This window comes from Neomonachus schauinslandi, chromosome 5 (genome assembly GCF_002201575.2).
Source record: "Neomonachus schauinslandi chromosome 5, ASM220157v2, whole genome shotgun sequence".
Lineage (NCBI taxonomy): Eukaryota > Metazoa > Chordata > Mammalia > Carnivora > Phocidae > Neomonachus > Neomonachus schauinslandi.
In genome coordinates, this window is record NC_058407.1 from 153,047,365 (window position 1) to 153,063,632 (window position 16,268).

The 16,268-nt window shown below is 43.0% G+C and overlaps 1 protein-coding gene across 1 annotated transcript in view; it reads right to left on the reverse strand.

Annotated features, from left to right (window-relative positions):
- DNAH3 (dynein axonemal heavy chain 3) overlaps window positions 1–16,268 on the reverse strand; it is a 168,408-nt gene that overhangs the window by 107,813 nt on the left and 44,327 nt on the right. The window contains exons 18-23 of the mRNA XM_021692238.1: window positions 15,375–15,586; window positions 11,136–11,227; window positions 7,040–7,154; window positions 4,595–4,711; window positions 3,621–3,800; window positions 2,079–2,215 (exon numbers count right to left, since the gene is read on the reverse strand). Coding sequence (XP_021547913.1) covers window positions 2,079–2,215; window positions 3,621–3,800; window positions 4,595–4,711; window positions 7,040–7,154; window positions 11,136–11,227; window positions 15,375–15,586 — 853 coding nt within the window. The remainder of the gene's footprint in view (window positions 1–2,078; window positions 2,216–3,620; window positions 3,801–4,594; window positions 4,712–7,039; window positions 7,155–11,135; window positions 11,228–15,374; window positions 15,587–16,268) is intronic.

Here is a 16,268-nt window from a genome sequence, read left to right on the forward strand (position 1 = left end):
GGGTCCTGCTTTGGCCAAAAGACTGTAGCAAACATGAATTTGTGCAAGTTCCAAGCCTAGACATCAAGAAACCTTAAAGCTTCCACTCTTGCTGGCCTTGGGAACCCTGCGACCACCACTACATGAATAAATCCAGGCTAGCTTTCTGGAGGATGAAAGACATGTCGCCCAACTATCCTGGTTGCCCCAGCCAAAAGGAAGCCAAGCACTAGACAAGTGATTGAGGCCATCAACTACCAGCTGACTCTAGTCACATGAATGAGCCCTCATGAGACCAGAGGAATCATCCAGCTGAGACCAGAGGAACCACCTGGCTAGACCAGAAGAACCATCCACCTGAGCCCAGCCCTATTTGCAAACCCACAGAATTGTGAGCTAAATAAATAGTTGCTGTTTTAAGCTTCTAAGTTTTGGGGAGGTTTGTTACACAGCAAAGCAAACTAATGCATTATAGCTCCAGTGTTGAGCACGTAGGAAGAGCTCAATAATTATTTGTTGGCTGAATAACTTACCAATACCTAATGATATCAATATCTCCCACTGCCAAGTAAAATTCAAACAGGTGATCTCTATGGATTCATCATGTGTGATAATGAATAAGGCTCAACAGCATTAAGAATAATTATTAAAAAATTTGTATAACTTAATTTAGCAATCTGTATTTTCAAGATACAATTAATTTCAAATATGTGAACTGATTCAATAACATTTTCCAAAGTGTTTTCTCAGAGTGCTTGACTTTATTCTATAAAAATGCATAAACACACATTGAATGTGTGTGTGTGTGTGTGTGTGTGTGACTTAGGGAGCAAATGAGGCTCAGAGAGGTTAAATAACTCACTATTTTATACAGACTGCGTGGATTGAATTCTAGCTTGTCCATTTACCAGTCTTGTGTTTTCTGGCAAGTTACTATTAGGCAGATAATAATAATGCTTCCAACCTCATAGGATTATTGTGAGTTTAAATAAGTTAATACAGGTAAGGCACTTAGGGCAGTGTCCTGACATATGGTAAATACTGTGGTAGTGTTGACTATTGTTTATATTTTTATAAGGAATAACAGTAGTGGGAATAGGACTAAAAGCCCAAATCACAGGGGTTTCCTCTTCCTAAGTTTTGTGCTTTCAAATCGAGGTTCCTTCCACTATTTGTGCTGTATTCATGCTGTCCAATCCTAAGGCCATTAGTCAGCCATATATGGCTATCTACATCACAAAATTAATATTAAATAAATTAAAAATTTACCTTCTCAGGCACACCAGGACATTTCCGAATCCTACACAAATAACTTTTAAAAAACTTGTGGTGGAAAGCAAGAAACTAACTTTGTCTCCATATAAGGGAACACTAAAATTTACTTTTCTTAAAAGCACATTGGGATCAAACCTACATCCAAATGACATGGAGTGACCATCTACGTGAACTAGACATGGACAGATTATCAGGAGCAAGGACCCTCTTTTCTGGAACCAGCCCTCTAAAATGACTTTGACTTTTATGCAGAAGAACACTGGTTCTTGTGGGAAAAAAAGAGTCAAATATTTATAAACATACCCACCAGAAACTACAACATTTGATGGCAAAAATATTCAACTGACATTTCTTAAACAGTTTGGACAGCCAAATGCTTTACATGCATTATTTCATTGATCTACACAAATATATGAGTAAGAGCCATTATTATATTTCTATTTTACAGTGGAGAACCTGAGGCTCAGATAGATTTGCTGAAGGTCTCAAGATTAATAAGTCAAAGAGCTGGGACTCAAACCAAGGTCTGTTTAACTCCAAAGTCTAGGCTCTTAATCATGACTACTATATCCCTTCAGTTGGGCATTTGACCATGATGGATGGCCAAGGTGTGGATTTGGCCCCTGGTAGTGTCCATTCAACCTCATTCTAAATAATGACCATGAAGACATACCCTCCCCCTGAGAGCTGTCTTGTGGAGAAAGGAGAACTGGGAAAGACTATGAAATAGGTTGGTAGTAGCCAACTCTCAGGATGAAAAAATGTAGTTCTACCTATAAATGGGTCAAAAAGGCAACTCCAAACAAAAGAACAATACTGAATACCTGGGAAAAAATAGTCTCTTCTTCTCCAAGTAATCATTCAGTCCCTTCTGGATGTCCTCCAGTAGAAGGTTGGCTTCTTGAAGCTTCTCAGCCATCTGTGGCTGATCTGCTGCCACCAGAACCCTGGTATCTTTCATCTAGGTTTCATCAAAAAAAGTGAGAATCACCATGGGGTTCCCAGATTCTGAGACCGATCATTGTAATGAGTGTATGACCAGTCCATCAACTACTGACCTCCCTGCCCAGCTAACTTAGCCTCCTAATCCCACAAGCGTGAATGCTCATACAACATGATCCTATTTCTCAGGTCATGGTTGACTCCCTCCTTCTACAAAAACCTTCCATTTTGTACAACTCCTTGGAGTGTCCCTTTATTTGTTAGATAGGACGCTGCCTGATTTATGAATTAATAAAGCCAATTCAATCTTTAAAGTTTAAAATCAGCGAATTTGATCTTTAAAATCTAAAATCAGTTGAATTTGTGTTACTTAATACTTGCAACCAAAGAATCTGAACTAATACAGAGTTAGAGGAAGCAGGGTATCATGAAAACTGGCTCTACTTGCTGGGCAATATAAGTGCCCACTAGAGCAGATAAATTTTCTTGAGATAAATTCTGTACAAGGGAGCCTCAGTTGAGCACACTTGACTTCAAAAAGGAAAAAGATATCATCTCTCTCTTTTTTTTTTTTAAGGTTTATTTATTTGACAGAGAGAAAGACAGCCAGAGAGGGAACACAAGCAGGGGGAGTGGGAGAGGGAGAAGCAGGCTTCCCGCGGAGCAGGGAGCCCGATGAGGGGCTCGATCCCAGGACCCTGGGATCATGACCTGAGCCGAAGGCAGACGCTTAACGACTGAGCCACCCAGGCGCCCCAAGATATCATCTCTTAATAGATACTCCTGATTGCCTTGTACGCCCAGTGAACTCATCCTTCAAGGCTTGTTTCCAATGTCGCCCCCTTTGGAGGCCTTCCTTGACACTCCCAGACAACTATACCACTCTCCTATGTTCTAAAAGCTATTTGTATATACTTCTACTATAGCTCTCCTATTTACCTAAGACTCTCTCCTCACAAGACAGTGAATTCTATGAAGGCAGAAATCACATTCTAGGCATCTTCAAGTATTTTCTGACTGTTAATTCAATGCTGGGTACCAAACAAACATTTGTTTAATAAGTAACTGAATATGGAGGAGAATTTGAATTCTAAAATGATCCTCAGTCTATGAAAGTTTTATTGCATTATCCTGTGAGAGAGTCTCCTACCTTGTTAGGAATGAGAGCTAAATTATACAGACTGCTAACAGTTGCCTCTTGGGAGGTGGGCTTTCAAAAGGCCTCCATTCTCTGTATTACATAGTTCTATGTTCCAATTTTTAGTAACAATAAGTTTCAAAATTATAAAAAAATTTATAAAAATATTGAAAAAATCTAGTTTACTTATACATTTCAAGGGATATGGCTATGATGCACAATTAGGAACATCTATATGGCATCCCACATTCCTGATGGTGAGGTGTGCTAGGGAGTAAAAACTTACTGCATGGGACATGAGTGATTTCCAGTAACTATCAACGATGGCAAATTTCCTGCCTTCTTCTGGCATCTGGGCTATGATGTCCTCTGAACTGAAGATCGGTTCCAGGTACAGCCAGGTGGCTTGGCATTTCAACCAGGCATCCAAAATTTCCTGCACACGAACCAGCTTTTCTTCCCACTTCTGTGAATTTAGCATTTCATATCTGAGTCATTAATCTGCCGCTCTGCAACACAAGCCCACTGACTGAACAAATTGGATGGATTCATTCATTTATTTGCTCATTCACTTGTTTAGCAAATTCTTATTCAGTATTTGCCCTTATGTTCTGGTCATTGTTCTAGGCAACGTGGATTCAGCAATGAAAGTAACCAACAAGAGTCCTTGCCCTCATGTAGTTCTTTTTCTAGTGGAATAATAATAATAATAGGCGCCACAATGCTTACCCTGTGACAAGTGATGGTCTGAGTGCTTTATATATGTGAAACCAATTAATCCAACATATTTATGAGGGAGATATTATTATAAATCTCATTGTACAGATGCAGAAATGGACATACAACAGTTCAAGTAACTTGTCCAAGGTCACACAAGGGGTGAAGCCAGAATCTGAACCCAGGCAGTCTGGCTCCAGAGTCTGTGCCCTTAGCCATTTTTATAAACAATGAGCAGAGGAGGCCAAACCCATACCCTTGTGTAGTTTACATTCTAGATTACTCTAGCCCATAAAATACTTTCCAAATGTATTTTTATTCAGAGCATTAAAATCATCTCATCTTCTCTTTTGGCAGACTGTTGCAAAGGCTCAGCGTGCCATATGCTTACTTGGATGGTTATTGCTTTCAGTCTTGTGTTATTTATTTTTCCAATCAGGAAAAACTGAGCTTCTTTGTTAACTGAACTTAAAAACCTTCTCCCTCCTCCAACAAACCCAAAGCTAATGAGACATCACAAACCTTCAACCTCATTCCTCTTACCCGGCATTCTGCTTCTATTGGTTTGATGAATGGGGAGCCACACATGGTCTGGGTCTTTATCACGTGATCATCAAGTAACAGCTGAATGTCATCAACGGCGCACAAGATGCTTGTATCCTGCAAAGAAAGATTTCCTGAGCTGTCAAAACCACAAGACCCCCCACTTTTTATGCTGATCTCCAAAAGCCCCACAGCTCAGATATCCACCCAAGTGGGGCAGAAATCTGTCTCACAGAGGATGGAATTTCTATTTTCTTCCTTCAAAGTGTTCTTTTTTTTTTTTTAAGATTTTATTTATGAGAGAGAGAGCACACAAGCAGGGGGAGGGGTAGAAGGAGAGGGAGAAGCAGGCTCCCCACTGAGTAGGGGGCCCAACGTGAGGCTGGATCCCAGGACCCCAGGATCATGGACCTCAGGCAGATGCTTAACTGACTGAGCCACCCAGACACCCTTCCTTGAAAGTTTTCTTAAAGACATTTATTCTCGACCTCCTTTGCAGAAATCAAATACGGTCCCAGCCCATACCTGCAACTAGTATCTGTTGGGGATGGGGTGGGGGAGGGGAGCATGTTCTATTCCTTTCTCTATGTTCCTACTTCCTTGTCCACTTGCTTTGCTGGCAAGCTGATCCTCAGGTAGGATCAACTGCCAATCTGACTGGCCCTTGACCTGTGGTTCCTAAACTGTGTGCCGAGGGGCTCCTGGGCACTGCAGCAAACTCAGCAGTTTCATTCAAAAAGGAAATACAAATGTTTTTTTCTTTCAATTTATATGTATTTTTAAAAAACAGTTGTTGATAGGATACAAATACTTACTAAAGTTGTTTGAACCTAATTACTTCATAAACAAAGCTGTTAGGAATTTCTTTTGGCCCAGGGAGGGGAACTATGAAAAAAGTACTAAGACACAAAAGGCACCACAAACAGAAAAAAGTTTGGGAACCTCTGCCTATACTCTAAGGGGGCCATTTTTTACTAGTCGTTCAGGTTACTGTGCCTTGAAGGTCAGAGCTCCTATGAATGGCACTCTTTCTCCTGGGCCACCTTGGTGAGCAAGCTGAGAAGGGTCTGCCCCTCTCTGGCAGGTCTGGCCTTTCTGGCTCTGTTTTCACTTCCTTGAAGCCTACATCTGGATGGTTAAATTGGGGCTAGGATATATTCTCTCATCTACCTTCTACCAGTAGCTCTGCACTGGAAGGTGTGTCTAGTTCTTAATAAAATGATACTGTGACTCCCTTCCACTGTCAATCCTTGTTTATTAGCTGCATCACTCAAAAACTCTCAAGATGGGCCAGGTGCAACTGAGCTGTTCCCAGGTTCCCCAGCTCAACCCCTCACCCCAGCCCAACAGCCTCCAGCAGTATCTAATCCCATCAGGCGGTGTGGCACCAAGCTGCTGGTACCCTCGGTTGCCTGGTCTTGCTGAGAGAGGCCCCAGTTCTTTTCCCTTCCATTGGCTCAGCTCCAGTTCTTATCCACAGGAAATCAAGGCATCGCGACCATTCAAAGTAAAGCAGTGGAGAAGTCACAAAAAGGTAACATGCAGCCTGGGGGACAGGGAGATTCTCAATCTGCACTGCACGTTAGAAAAAACAGGGGTGCCTGAAAAATATATATATATGTATTTTGTTTTGAGATGCTTTAAGCATTGTTTACCCAGGTATGCTTCTTCTTCTTCTTTTTTAATAAAGATTTTATTTATTTATTTGACAGAGAGAGACACAGCGAGAGAGGGAACACAAGCAGGGGGAGTGGGAGAGGGAGAAACAGGCTTCCCGCCGAGCAGGGAGCCCGATGTGGGGCTCGATCCCAGGACCCTGGGACCATGACCTGAGCGGAAGGCAGATGCTTAATGACTGAGCCACCTAGGCGCCCCTACCCAGGTATGCTTCTGAAGGACAGGGGTGGGGAAGCCCTCCCTGGGGTGTGCTAGTTCAGCAGTCTTGTTCAGTTCCTTTTCACTGAGAAAGCTTGTTGCTCTGAATCAAAAGGCCTTTCTCATTTAAAAAATGCACCCTTCCTGTGGGGCCTGGAAGAAAGAATAACTGGCACATGAAGGCAGATGGGTGGACACAATCTAATGCACAGCATAGTGATTATAGACAACAAGGCCACATTAAAAACTCCAAAGTTGCTAAGAGACTGATCCTAATTGTTCCCACCACAAAAAAGAAATGATAATTATGTGACATCACAGTGCTAGCTAACACTAGGGTGGTGATCATATTGTAATACATAAATGTATCAAATCAACACTTGTGCACGTTAAATGTGTACAATGTTGCATGTCAATTATATCTCAATAAAAATAAATTACAAAAAAAAAAAGATGTTAGGGATCCTTCCTTCCTGAGCTCTGTTGCAATTCTGAATGACTCCACTCTGTAAGCTACTACATAATAAACGGGCTGCTCTCAGGGGGCTGGGCAGTGGGACTGACACTCACGGTGTCCCTGTACTTCACGAAGTTGAATGTCATGTTAACCCAATCTGACTTCATTTTCTCCAAGTTTTTCTCCAGAGAGTATTCCTTACTGGCGGCTGCACCAATGGGCTCCAGTCTAAAGAGAACACAGCAACAGCAATGTCAACGGGAGGAGGGCAATGAAAACACAGCAAAGGAGGAATTTCGGTTCACCCTGAAGACAAATTCAAAAGGCCCTTAATTTTACTAAAATGTTTACTATCCAACTCTAAGATGTGCCAGCTAGCTCCAATGTTTCGCAAGGTTTCTTATCCTCTGTGCTAGCAGCCTGTGGGCTGTTTTGGGCTGAATTGTTTTTTCCCCCAAAATCATGTTTTGATGTCCTAAACCCCAGTATCCTAGAATGTGAGATTCCCTCTTTGAGATAGGGTCTTTAATGAGGTAGTTCAGTTACTGAGGAACATATAGAGTTGTTGATCACTATATTGTACACCTGAAACTAATATAACACTGTGTTAACTATACTGGAATTAAAATTTTATTATTTAAAAATTTTTTTATTTAAATTCAATTACAACATACAGTACATCATTAGTTTCAGATGGAGTGTTCAATAACTTATCAGTTGCATATAACACCCAGTGCTCATCACACTGGAATTAAAATTTTACAAAAGAGGTAGTTTAGTTAAAATGAGGTCATTAGGGTGGGTCCTAATCCAATATAACTGGTGTCCTTATAAGAAAAGGAGATTAAGACAGACACACGCAGAGGGAAAACCATGTGGGGATACAGGGAGAAGGTAGCCTTCTGCAAGCGAAAAAGAGAGACCTCAGAAGAAACCAATTCTGCCAATGCCTTGATTTTAAAAAGCCTCAAGAACTTGGAGAAAATATTTCTGTTGTTTAAGCCACCCAGTCATTATAGCAGCCCTAGCAAGCTAATACAGGGTGGATAATTAATTCTTTGTTGGGAGAGGGGGGCTGTCCTGTACATTGTAGAATCTTCAGTAGCATCCCTGGGCTCTACTCACGAGATGCCAGTAGCAGACTCCCCATGTTCCCACCTCTTGTCAGTTGTGGCAACCAAAAATGTCTCCAAATATTGTCAAATGTCTCCTAGTGGGGGTGGGGATGTCCCCAGTTGTGGGGTTCAAACTCACAACCCCAAGATCAAGTCACATGCTCTACCAACTGAACCAGCCAGGTACCCCCGTCCCTACCTTTTTAAAAACCACTGCTATTTTTCCTGATATGCTGGGTCCACATCTATAGCCCCTCTGTTCCATAGAAAGGGGAAAGACAAGTTCCTTTCTTTTTGTTTCCACAAGGAGGGATGGGTCCTAAACTTGGGTGTGGCCTGGGAATTGGGAAGAACCCGGAAGCCAAGTTCTTGGAAGGAGAAGGAGGGATTATTCTCTCTGCCACAGCACTTGTCTTTCATTGCAAGCCCAACTGCAGAAGAGACAATCTGGTCTTTACAGGAAACCGAAGCCCAGATGAAGCAAGTGATGTGCCCAGAGCCACACTTGCAGCTGGGGAGTGCTGGTACCAAGTCTAGACACCAGTTCCTCTGGCTTTTAATCCAATGTTTCTTCCTCCCCCACAATGTGCCTTTTCTTCTCTCCTTGTCAGAAGGAGCAAGAGAATTATTCACATGTAGTCAGCCAAATAGGGCCAACTAAACAGAGCTGAGAACCCTCATACAGCCTCATTCAGAGCAGTGGATGAGGCACATTCCCAAGAATGACTAATCAAGACCTCCGCAGCAGGGTCATCATCCTAAATGTGGCCTTCTTGGGAGATGACCACAATGAGTGTGCATGTAGGAAATAATTAATAGAGGCAGGTGCCAACCCAGGTGGGTGTGACACAAGGAGGCTAGCTGTGTGGCCGTGACCAAGTCACTTGACAGGCTTTCAGTCCCCATCTGCATACATCAGGGGTTGCTGGTATAATTAAGTGAAATGTTTGCAACATGCTTTATGACTTATAATTATGCAAATAATTGCACAGGGGAAGGACTAAGGAGTTTGGGAGTCCTTGAGGGCCGTCAAGAGTTGACCTTACCCAAATGTGCTAAAGCAGCTCATGAACTGTGTGCCACGTGATAAAGCTGAATTAACTATGGAATGGTGGGGCACAGGTGGACGTCACATCTCACTCACAGGTAGTGGCCGAGAACTTCGATGTTAACTCAGTTCAGGTTACATGCCTTATGTCACAATCCCCACCATAACTCTAATCAGCCAGCTACTATTCTTCTTCCCATTTTACAGATAAGGAGACTGAGACACACAGAGGTAAACAACTTAGCCAAGGTGTCACCACATTTGGGTTTGTCACAGTTGAGCCCACTGGCATGGGAAGTGGCAGAGCTGCTGTGTGTTTGCTTGGTTTCGGTCTCGTTAGATGGGTTTATTCTTTAGGCAGTACAGGGTAATGGTTAAGGCTCTGGAGTCAGCCAAGTCTGGGCTCAGGTCTTGGTTCTTTCGGTTACTACTGTGACCTCTGGCTAGTTACCTAATCATTCGAATCAACTTATTTCCTCATCTGTAAAACAGGAATAATAATAGTAGCTACAGTATTAGGTTATAGTGATGGAGAAGTTGGTTAATGTTTATTAAATGCTTGGTGCAGGATAAATGTTCAATAGTTGGTATCTCTTAGAAATATCTTAAAGGGGAAAAATGTGGCCTTTTAATGAAATAACTTACACCTGGTAGAAAGGCTCATGTCTCCAGGCTGCTCCTCGAAGAGAGCCTGTAATGGTGGTATTGGGGGCCTGGGAGCACCTTAGATTAGACCCATTATCCCCACAAGAATAGAGAAGGGATTCCAAACTCTGTCATGCATCAGAATCACCTGGAGCAGTGCTGCCCATTTGAAATAAATACCTCACTTTAAAGTTTCCAGGCACCATATTTTTAAAAAGTAAAAAAGAAATGGGAAATTACTTTTAATAATTTAACAATTGAACACAGTGTATCCAAAATATTATCATTTCAACATGTTACCAATATTAAAACTTATTAGATATATATTTTTTAAAGATTTTATTTATTTATTCATGAGAGAGAGATTGAGAGAGAGGCAGAGGGAGAAGCAGGCTCCCAAGGAACAGGGAGCCCGATGCGGGACTCGATCCTAGGACCCTGGGATCATGACCTGAGCTGAAGGCAGACGCTTAACCATCTGAGCCACCCAGGAGCCCTGGTTTTTTTTTTTTTTCCCTTAATAAGCCTTTGAAATCCAGCCCCTGTTTATACTTCCAGCATCTCTAGCTCAGAATAGTTTCATTTCAAGGGCTCAGTAATATGTGGCTGGTGGCTCCTGTACTGGAAGTGCTGACCTGAAAAACTGGTTAAAACACAGACTTCAGGGTCTATGCCCAGAATTTGTGATTCAGCAGACTGGGGTGGGGCCTGGGAACATGCATTTCTAACAAGTTCCCAGGTGACGCCGATGCAGCTGGTGTGGGGCCATGCCCAGAGAAGCATGTGTGTTGAGTTAGACCTGAACCCAGCTGTCTAACAGGGATTCTGGTCCAGGAAATACAGCATCTCCCATCCTCAGCCCTGAAGGAGGTGTGGACAAACCATCAGAGTCCTCAGAATATCTGGTCCTAAAAACAACAATTCAAATAGCACCGATTCCTGCACACAGACTCCAGGGGCATTTGGAGAAAAGGAGAAAGCAAGTGAAGAATTCTCTCACTTGATCCTGTTTCTCGGACTCCTAAGGGCTCAAAGAGCCACTCCTGTTTACTGTTGTTTGTTTAAAAGGGGAAACTGAAGCCCAGAAAGGTGGAATGGTTTTACCTGAAGTCACTGAGACCTGGGCTTGGAGCTCAGTTTCCAAGAACTTTTTTTTTTTTTTTTAATTTCCCTTTGAAATAAAATCTTCGACTCAATTTTCTAGTCACAATCCGTCATCCACTCAGCAACTGAAAGTGAGTTTCACCAATAGCTAGTCACTTGAGGGGGAGGTTACTAAAAACACTTAAGTCACCCTGAACCAGAAGGAGAAAAACAGCCTGATAGGAGGCCAGTCATATCCTGTAGGAAGTCAGATACTCTGACTGAAAAGCTTCCTCAAGCAGGGAAGAGGAGTCTTACTTGTCAACGAATTTGCCGAACCCGTATTCCAGCATATTTGAGAGGCAAGTTGTTTCTGTGGGTTTTATTTCAGAGCCGACAATCTCACTGATCTGCAGAAAAGAGAGGAAAACAAATGCGTATTGTCCAAGGTAGTAGCACTGGCCAGTAGATTTTCCATGGTGATGGAAATGTTCTACTCTGCACCGTCCCTTACAGTAGCCACCATCACATTTGGCCATTGAACCCTGGAAATGTGGCCAGTGTGATGGAAGAACTGATTTTTAATTTTTATTTTGTTTTACTTAAATTCAAATAGATGTGTAAATAGCTAGTGGCTATTGAATTGGATGGTGCAGGTCTAAAAATGTGGGAGGCAGCCTAGGGCCCACATTGCATTCTATCTGGTTTACTGGGGATCACTGCCCACCACCACTTGCCTAGTGCCAACTTGTGAGCACCCTGTCGGGTGGAACCGGATCTGGTTTGTTTTTGTGCTCCTAGAGCCTAGCGCAAAGTCTGGTCTATGACAGAAGCTGCAGTAAGTGTTTGCTGAGTAAAAGGAGAGAGTCATGAGTACATGGGATAGGCAGACCCCCCAATTCTGCAATCTGAGGATGCTGGGAAGGGAGGAACCCTCTGCCCAAATATCTTCCTTTCCACCCCAGCATGCTAAATTGGTGGAATGGTTAGCACTCATTGTGCCCATGCCTTTGGTGTAAATACTACCCCAAGCTTTTTTTTTTAAGTGAAAATAACCCTGAAGGAGGTCTCACGTGAAGTCTCTGATGGATTTGAACACTTCTCTCAAGGACTGAGAGATCTGGGGGGGATGAGGGTTCCATGCGCTCAAGAGGAGTAGGAAGACCTGAAGGAGAATGAGGCTCAAGGAGAAACCTCACCTACTGCCCCATTTTGTCTCTGTCCAGCCCCAGGAGGACTACGGGATGTCTGAGCAAGAAGGAATATGAGAGCTGGGGCCTGTTCTATCTTATTTAACCATGTGTCCCTAGGAGTGGCATTTAATAGGCATCAGTAACTATTATGGAATGAAAGCAGGGCCTGAGGACACCTGGAGGACCCCTAAGATAATGGAAATCATAGAATTAATTAACATTTATTGAGGGCCACTATGAAGTAGGCAGTGTTTTAAGAACTTTATGCACTTATTTCATCCCCCCAATATGATGTGGAAGATACTAATGTATTATTATTCCTGTTTTACATATAAGGAAACGGAGACAAAGAAAATAAGCATCTTGTCCAAGACCATTCGGCTAATAAATGGCAGAATTGGGACTTGGACCCAGTTCTGCCTAAAAAGATCTTCTCCATCATATCTAGTGGGTCTCTCAGGTCTTCTATGTATAGTTGTGAGGGTTATACACTGCATAACTCTAAAAAATACATTTCACACTGTAGTTCACAAAAACTGCATTCCCCAGAGTTGTGGAGTGTACAACCTGCACAACTGTTCCTGGTGACCCTGGACTTTGATTTATTCTCTAATATCTGAAAGTACACCTTAGAACACATACTCTCTCTAGGATTAAATGACATAACTATGCAAAGGACTTGGCATAGTACTTGGCCCATAGGAAAGACTCAGAGATTGGTAGTTTTGTGTTTTTTTAATTGCTTTTGTTAATTACAGAGACTAACAAAGCATCTGGTTTTCTAATTCAAAGAGAATGAGAGAGAGAGAGAATTGGTTGCTCTGTCCAGTATGGAGCTGCTAGCTTCTTGTGGCTATTGAGTACTTGAAATGTGACTAGCCCAAACTGAGATGTGCTCTAAGTGTGAAAGCATACCACATTTCAAGAACTTAGTATGAAAAATGTGAGAGATCATATTAACATTTTTACATTGATTACCTATTGAATAATAATATTTTGAATATGTTCGGTTAAATAAAATATATTCATAAAATTTATTTCTCCTGTTTGTGCTTTTTTTTAAATATGGCTACAAGAAACTTCAAAATTGGACATATGGCTTGTATTATTTTCTTTGGGCAGCACTGTCCTAGAGGACCAGCTTTGGTACACATCAGTGTGGTTTCCTCTTAAGGTCAAATGTCACCCTGTTCCATCTTGTTTTAAACCACAGTAGCAACCTTTTTGCTGCTGTCTGTGCCCCAAACTGAGGGACTAGCCCTTCCTGCTTAAGTTCTGGGAAATGGTCAAAAACCACAGCACAGCTGCCCCACACCCTATGTCCCCGGAAGATCCATCCTGTAGCCTTAAGAGCTAGAGGTGGTTTAACCTTCAGAGTCCCCTGCCAGAGCCAGAATCTGTGCAAATGGATTTCCTGAGTTAGGCATCAGGGCAGAGAATGGCTTCCCCAGGCCAGTGGCTATCACTGGGGTGGCCTGTGGTTTGACCTACAGTGCAGGCAGGAAGTGGCTCTGAGTGGGGGCAGCCCTGTGTGTATCTGGTGACCTCTCTCCTTTCTGAGCTCACTTTTAACTCTTCAGGCCACTGGGTTTCCACTTTAGGGGCTCATTACTCAGGAGCCACCATGCTGGGGCTGAGTCCACTCTTATCTACGGCATACTATCCCCTTTAACCTGATATTTCTTGTCGCATTTCCCCCAGTCAAACAGATCTAGATTCCAATTCCCTCTCTCACCACTTACTAGCCACATGACAATTTACTTACTCTCTCTAAGCCTCAGTTTTCTTATAATCTGTGAAATGGAGACAATGATAGTCCCTGCTTCAAAGGGTTGCTGGGAGGACAAAATGAGGGAATCCACACAAAGTCTACAACACAATACCTAGTTCATAGTTGGTATTCAATATGTTCGAGCTATTACTGCTATTGCTCTTTTAATTCTAAGGAGTTTTTCCAATCTGTCCATCTGAGTGATCTGTAAATGAGAATTATGAATGTCTAGGAATCGTTGGGATTTTTAAAGTGCCCACATGTGAGAAGAGTGTCATCACAGGGGAAGCATCAGGTAGAGAAGACTGCCTTCTGAGTCTCCTGGGAGGGTTGTTTAAATGTGCCACTGACCAGGGCACTTTCTTTAAGTGTCATCTCATGGAGAGACCTAGCACTACCAAAGGCCACTTGCCTATCCAACCTCCCCAGCCCTCCAAATGGGTCAAAGCTCTAGTAAGGCTAGGTCCATGGGGAGAGGGACCCTATGAGCACCTGTAAGTGGGGGCAGCTGTCGCAGTGCAGACCCCTCTGCTGGGGCAGTACAAGACCAGAAGTCTACTCAGGTGACCTCTCCCCTGCCCTCCTTTACATCCTTTGCTTAGGTGTTGAGATTCAAGGCTTTCTGGGAAATTAAAAGCAGTTCCTTTTTACAGAAAACTCCAGAATCTCTCACGTATCAAGATCTCTGTATTCCCAGAGAGATCAAAATGCTCCTAGCTCAGACTTCATTCTCTGAAAGGTAATGGGTGTGTGCTCTCAGATTGGGTCCTTCCAGAGACTTGTCCTACAGTCTTGTGCATGGTTCCCAGAGAAGAATTCCAGGCCAAATCATAGAGAAAGCTGCCTATGGAGATCCAGTCTCATCTCCACCTCCACACAGAGCAACTCCTTGGTAGAGGACGTTTCAAGGCCATTGCTAGCCCTTGAATATGATGATTATTTTAGAAACACAGTGAGTTTTCTTTTTTCTGCTTAGTGTTCACACCGCACTTATCACCCTCACACTTGGCTGCTTATAAAAGTCCCAACTATTTTTAGGGAGAATATTTATTATTCTCATTTATAGACTCAAAGGGCTGAAAGAAGAGTGAAATGTTACTTCTGAACATAGCCTGTTGGACAATGAGGCTCTACAGTAGAGTCAGCGCAAGCAGAACCCATCTGGCATTGTCAGGAGGCCCCTGAAAAAGGTGTGGCTTTCTCTTTTGTCTGTCCTAGGTCAAGGGACAAATCAAGGTCCCTCCCACTGTAATTCAATGCCCTTATCACCCTTTAGGACCCTGAGCAGGCATTTGCTTAGGTAGGCAGACAAGGAGAGACTCTGTGGCCGCTGGCTGGAGCAATACTCAACCATCAGCAATGGGGTCCCCCAAAAAAGGGTCAACCTGTTCATGTGAAGAGGCAGGCATTTCAGCCCCTATTCTGCCTGTTCCCTCCCCCCTCCCATTACTGCCTCTTTAGCCTCAAGTAGATTCTCCCTTTCAGAAAGGAGAAGCTTGACCCAGTATTGGTTCCTGCCTTCCAAAGGGCTACCAGAACCAGGTAGAGATTGGGTATGGATTGGGCTGGGTAGGGGTGGACGGTGACAGGGACCTGTTGCCAGTGCCGGTCCTTCATTCCTGGGTTGCAGGAGATGCTGAGGATGGGGATGTGCTGCTTGAATTTTTCAATCTTGACTTTCACATTCTCTGCTAACCGCCTGGGTGCAGGTACATCAGGTAGGGTCTTGGTCAATTTATATATCGTTCTCCACATATTCCCTATTTCCTCGGAGATCTCCTCAGCATTCAGCAAAAAGAGGGGTCCTGAAATAGAAAACATGGGATGAGGGAAGGGTCAGACCCACCAAGTGGATGTTAGTCATGTGCACCTTTAAGTCCCTGAAATTAGAATGGTGCCTATGGTATGGATATTGGACCAGGCACGGGATTTGGAGTTGGGTCTGGATCTGAATGCTCCCCTTAGCCGATGAAACCCTGGGGGTGTTTTCCTGAACTTCTCTAAGCCTCAACGGTGTTACCTATGATACAGGGGTAATAATGGGCACCCTGGCAGGTGATCGTGAACATTAAGTGAGCTAAGGGGCAAACACAGTATCTGGCATGTAATGCAAGTGCAGTTAGGGAACCGACTGTTAGCGGTGGTTGTAGATGCTATTAGAGAAGCAGTAAAGGTGTTCCACAAATGCTGTGAAATATTGACAGTTGGGGGATGGGGGGGTTCTTCGTACAGCTCTGGCAATTTTTATGTAAGTTTGAAATTATCTTCAGATTTTTTTTTTTTAAAACAAAGAATGACCCCTCATTTTTAAAAAAGTACTCCAAAATATTAATTTCCTTCTCCTCCTTTTCTTCATAGGGATCTTCTAGCATTTGGGTTTCACATTCAGTCAAAATCCTTCCATGCTGCTTCTTTCTTCCCCTTGGACATTTCAAATCAGTATGAACTCTTGCATCAGGATGTTGCAAATTTACTCAGAAACATTTT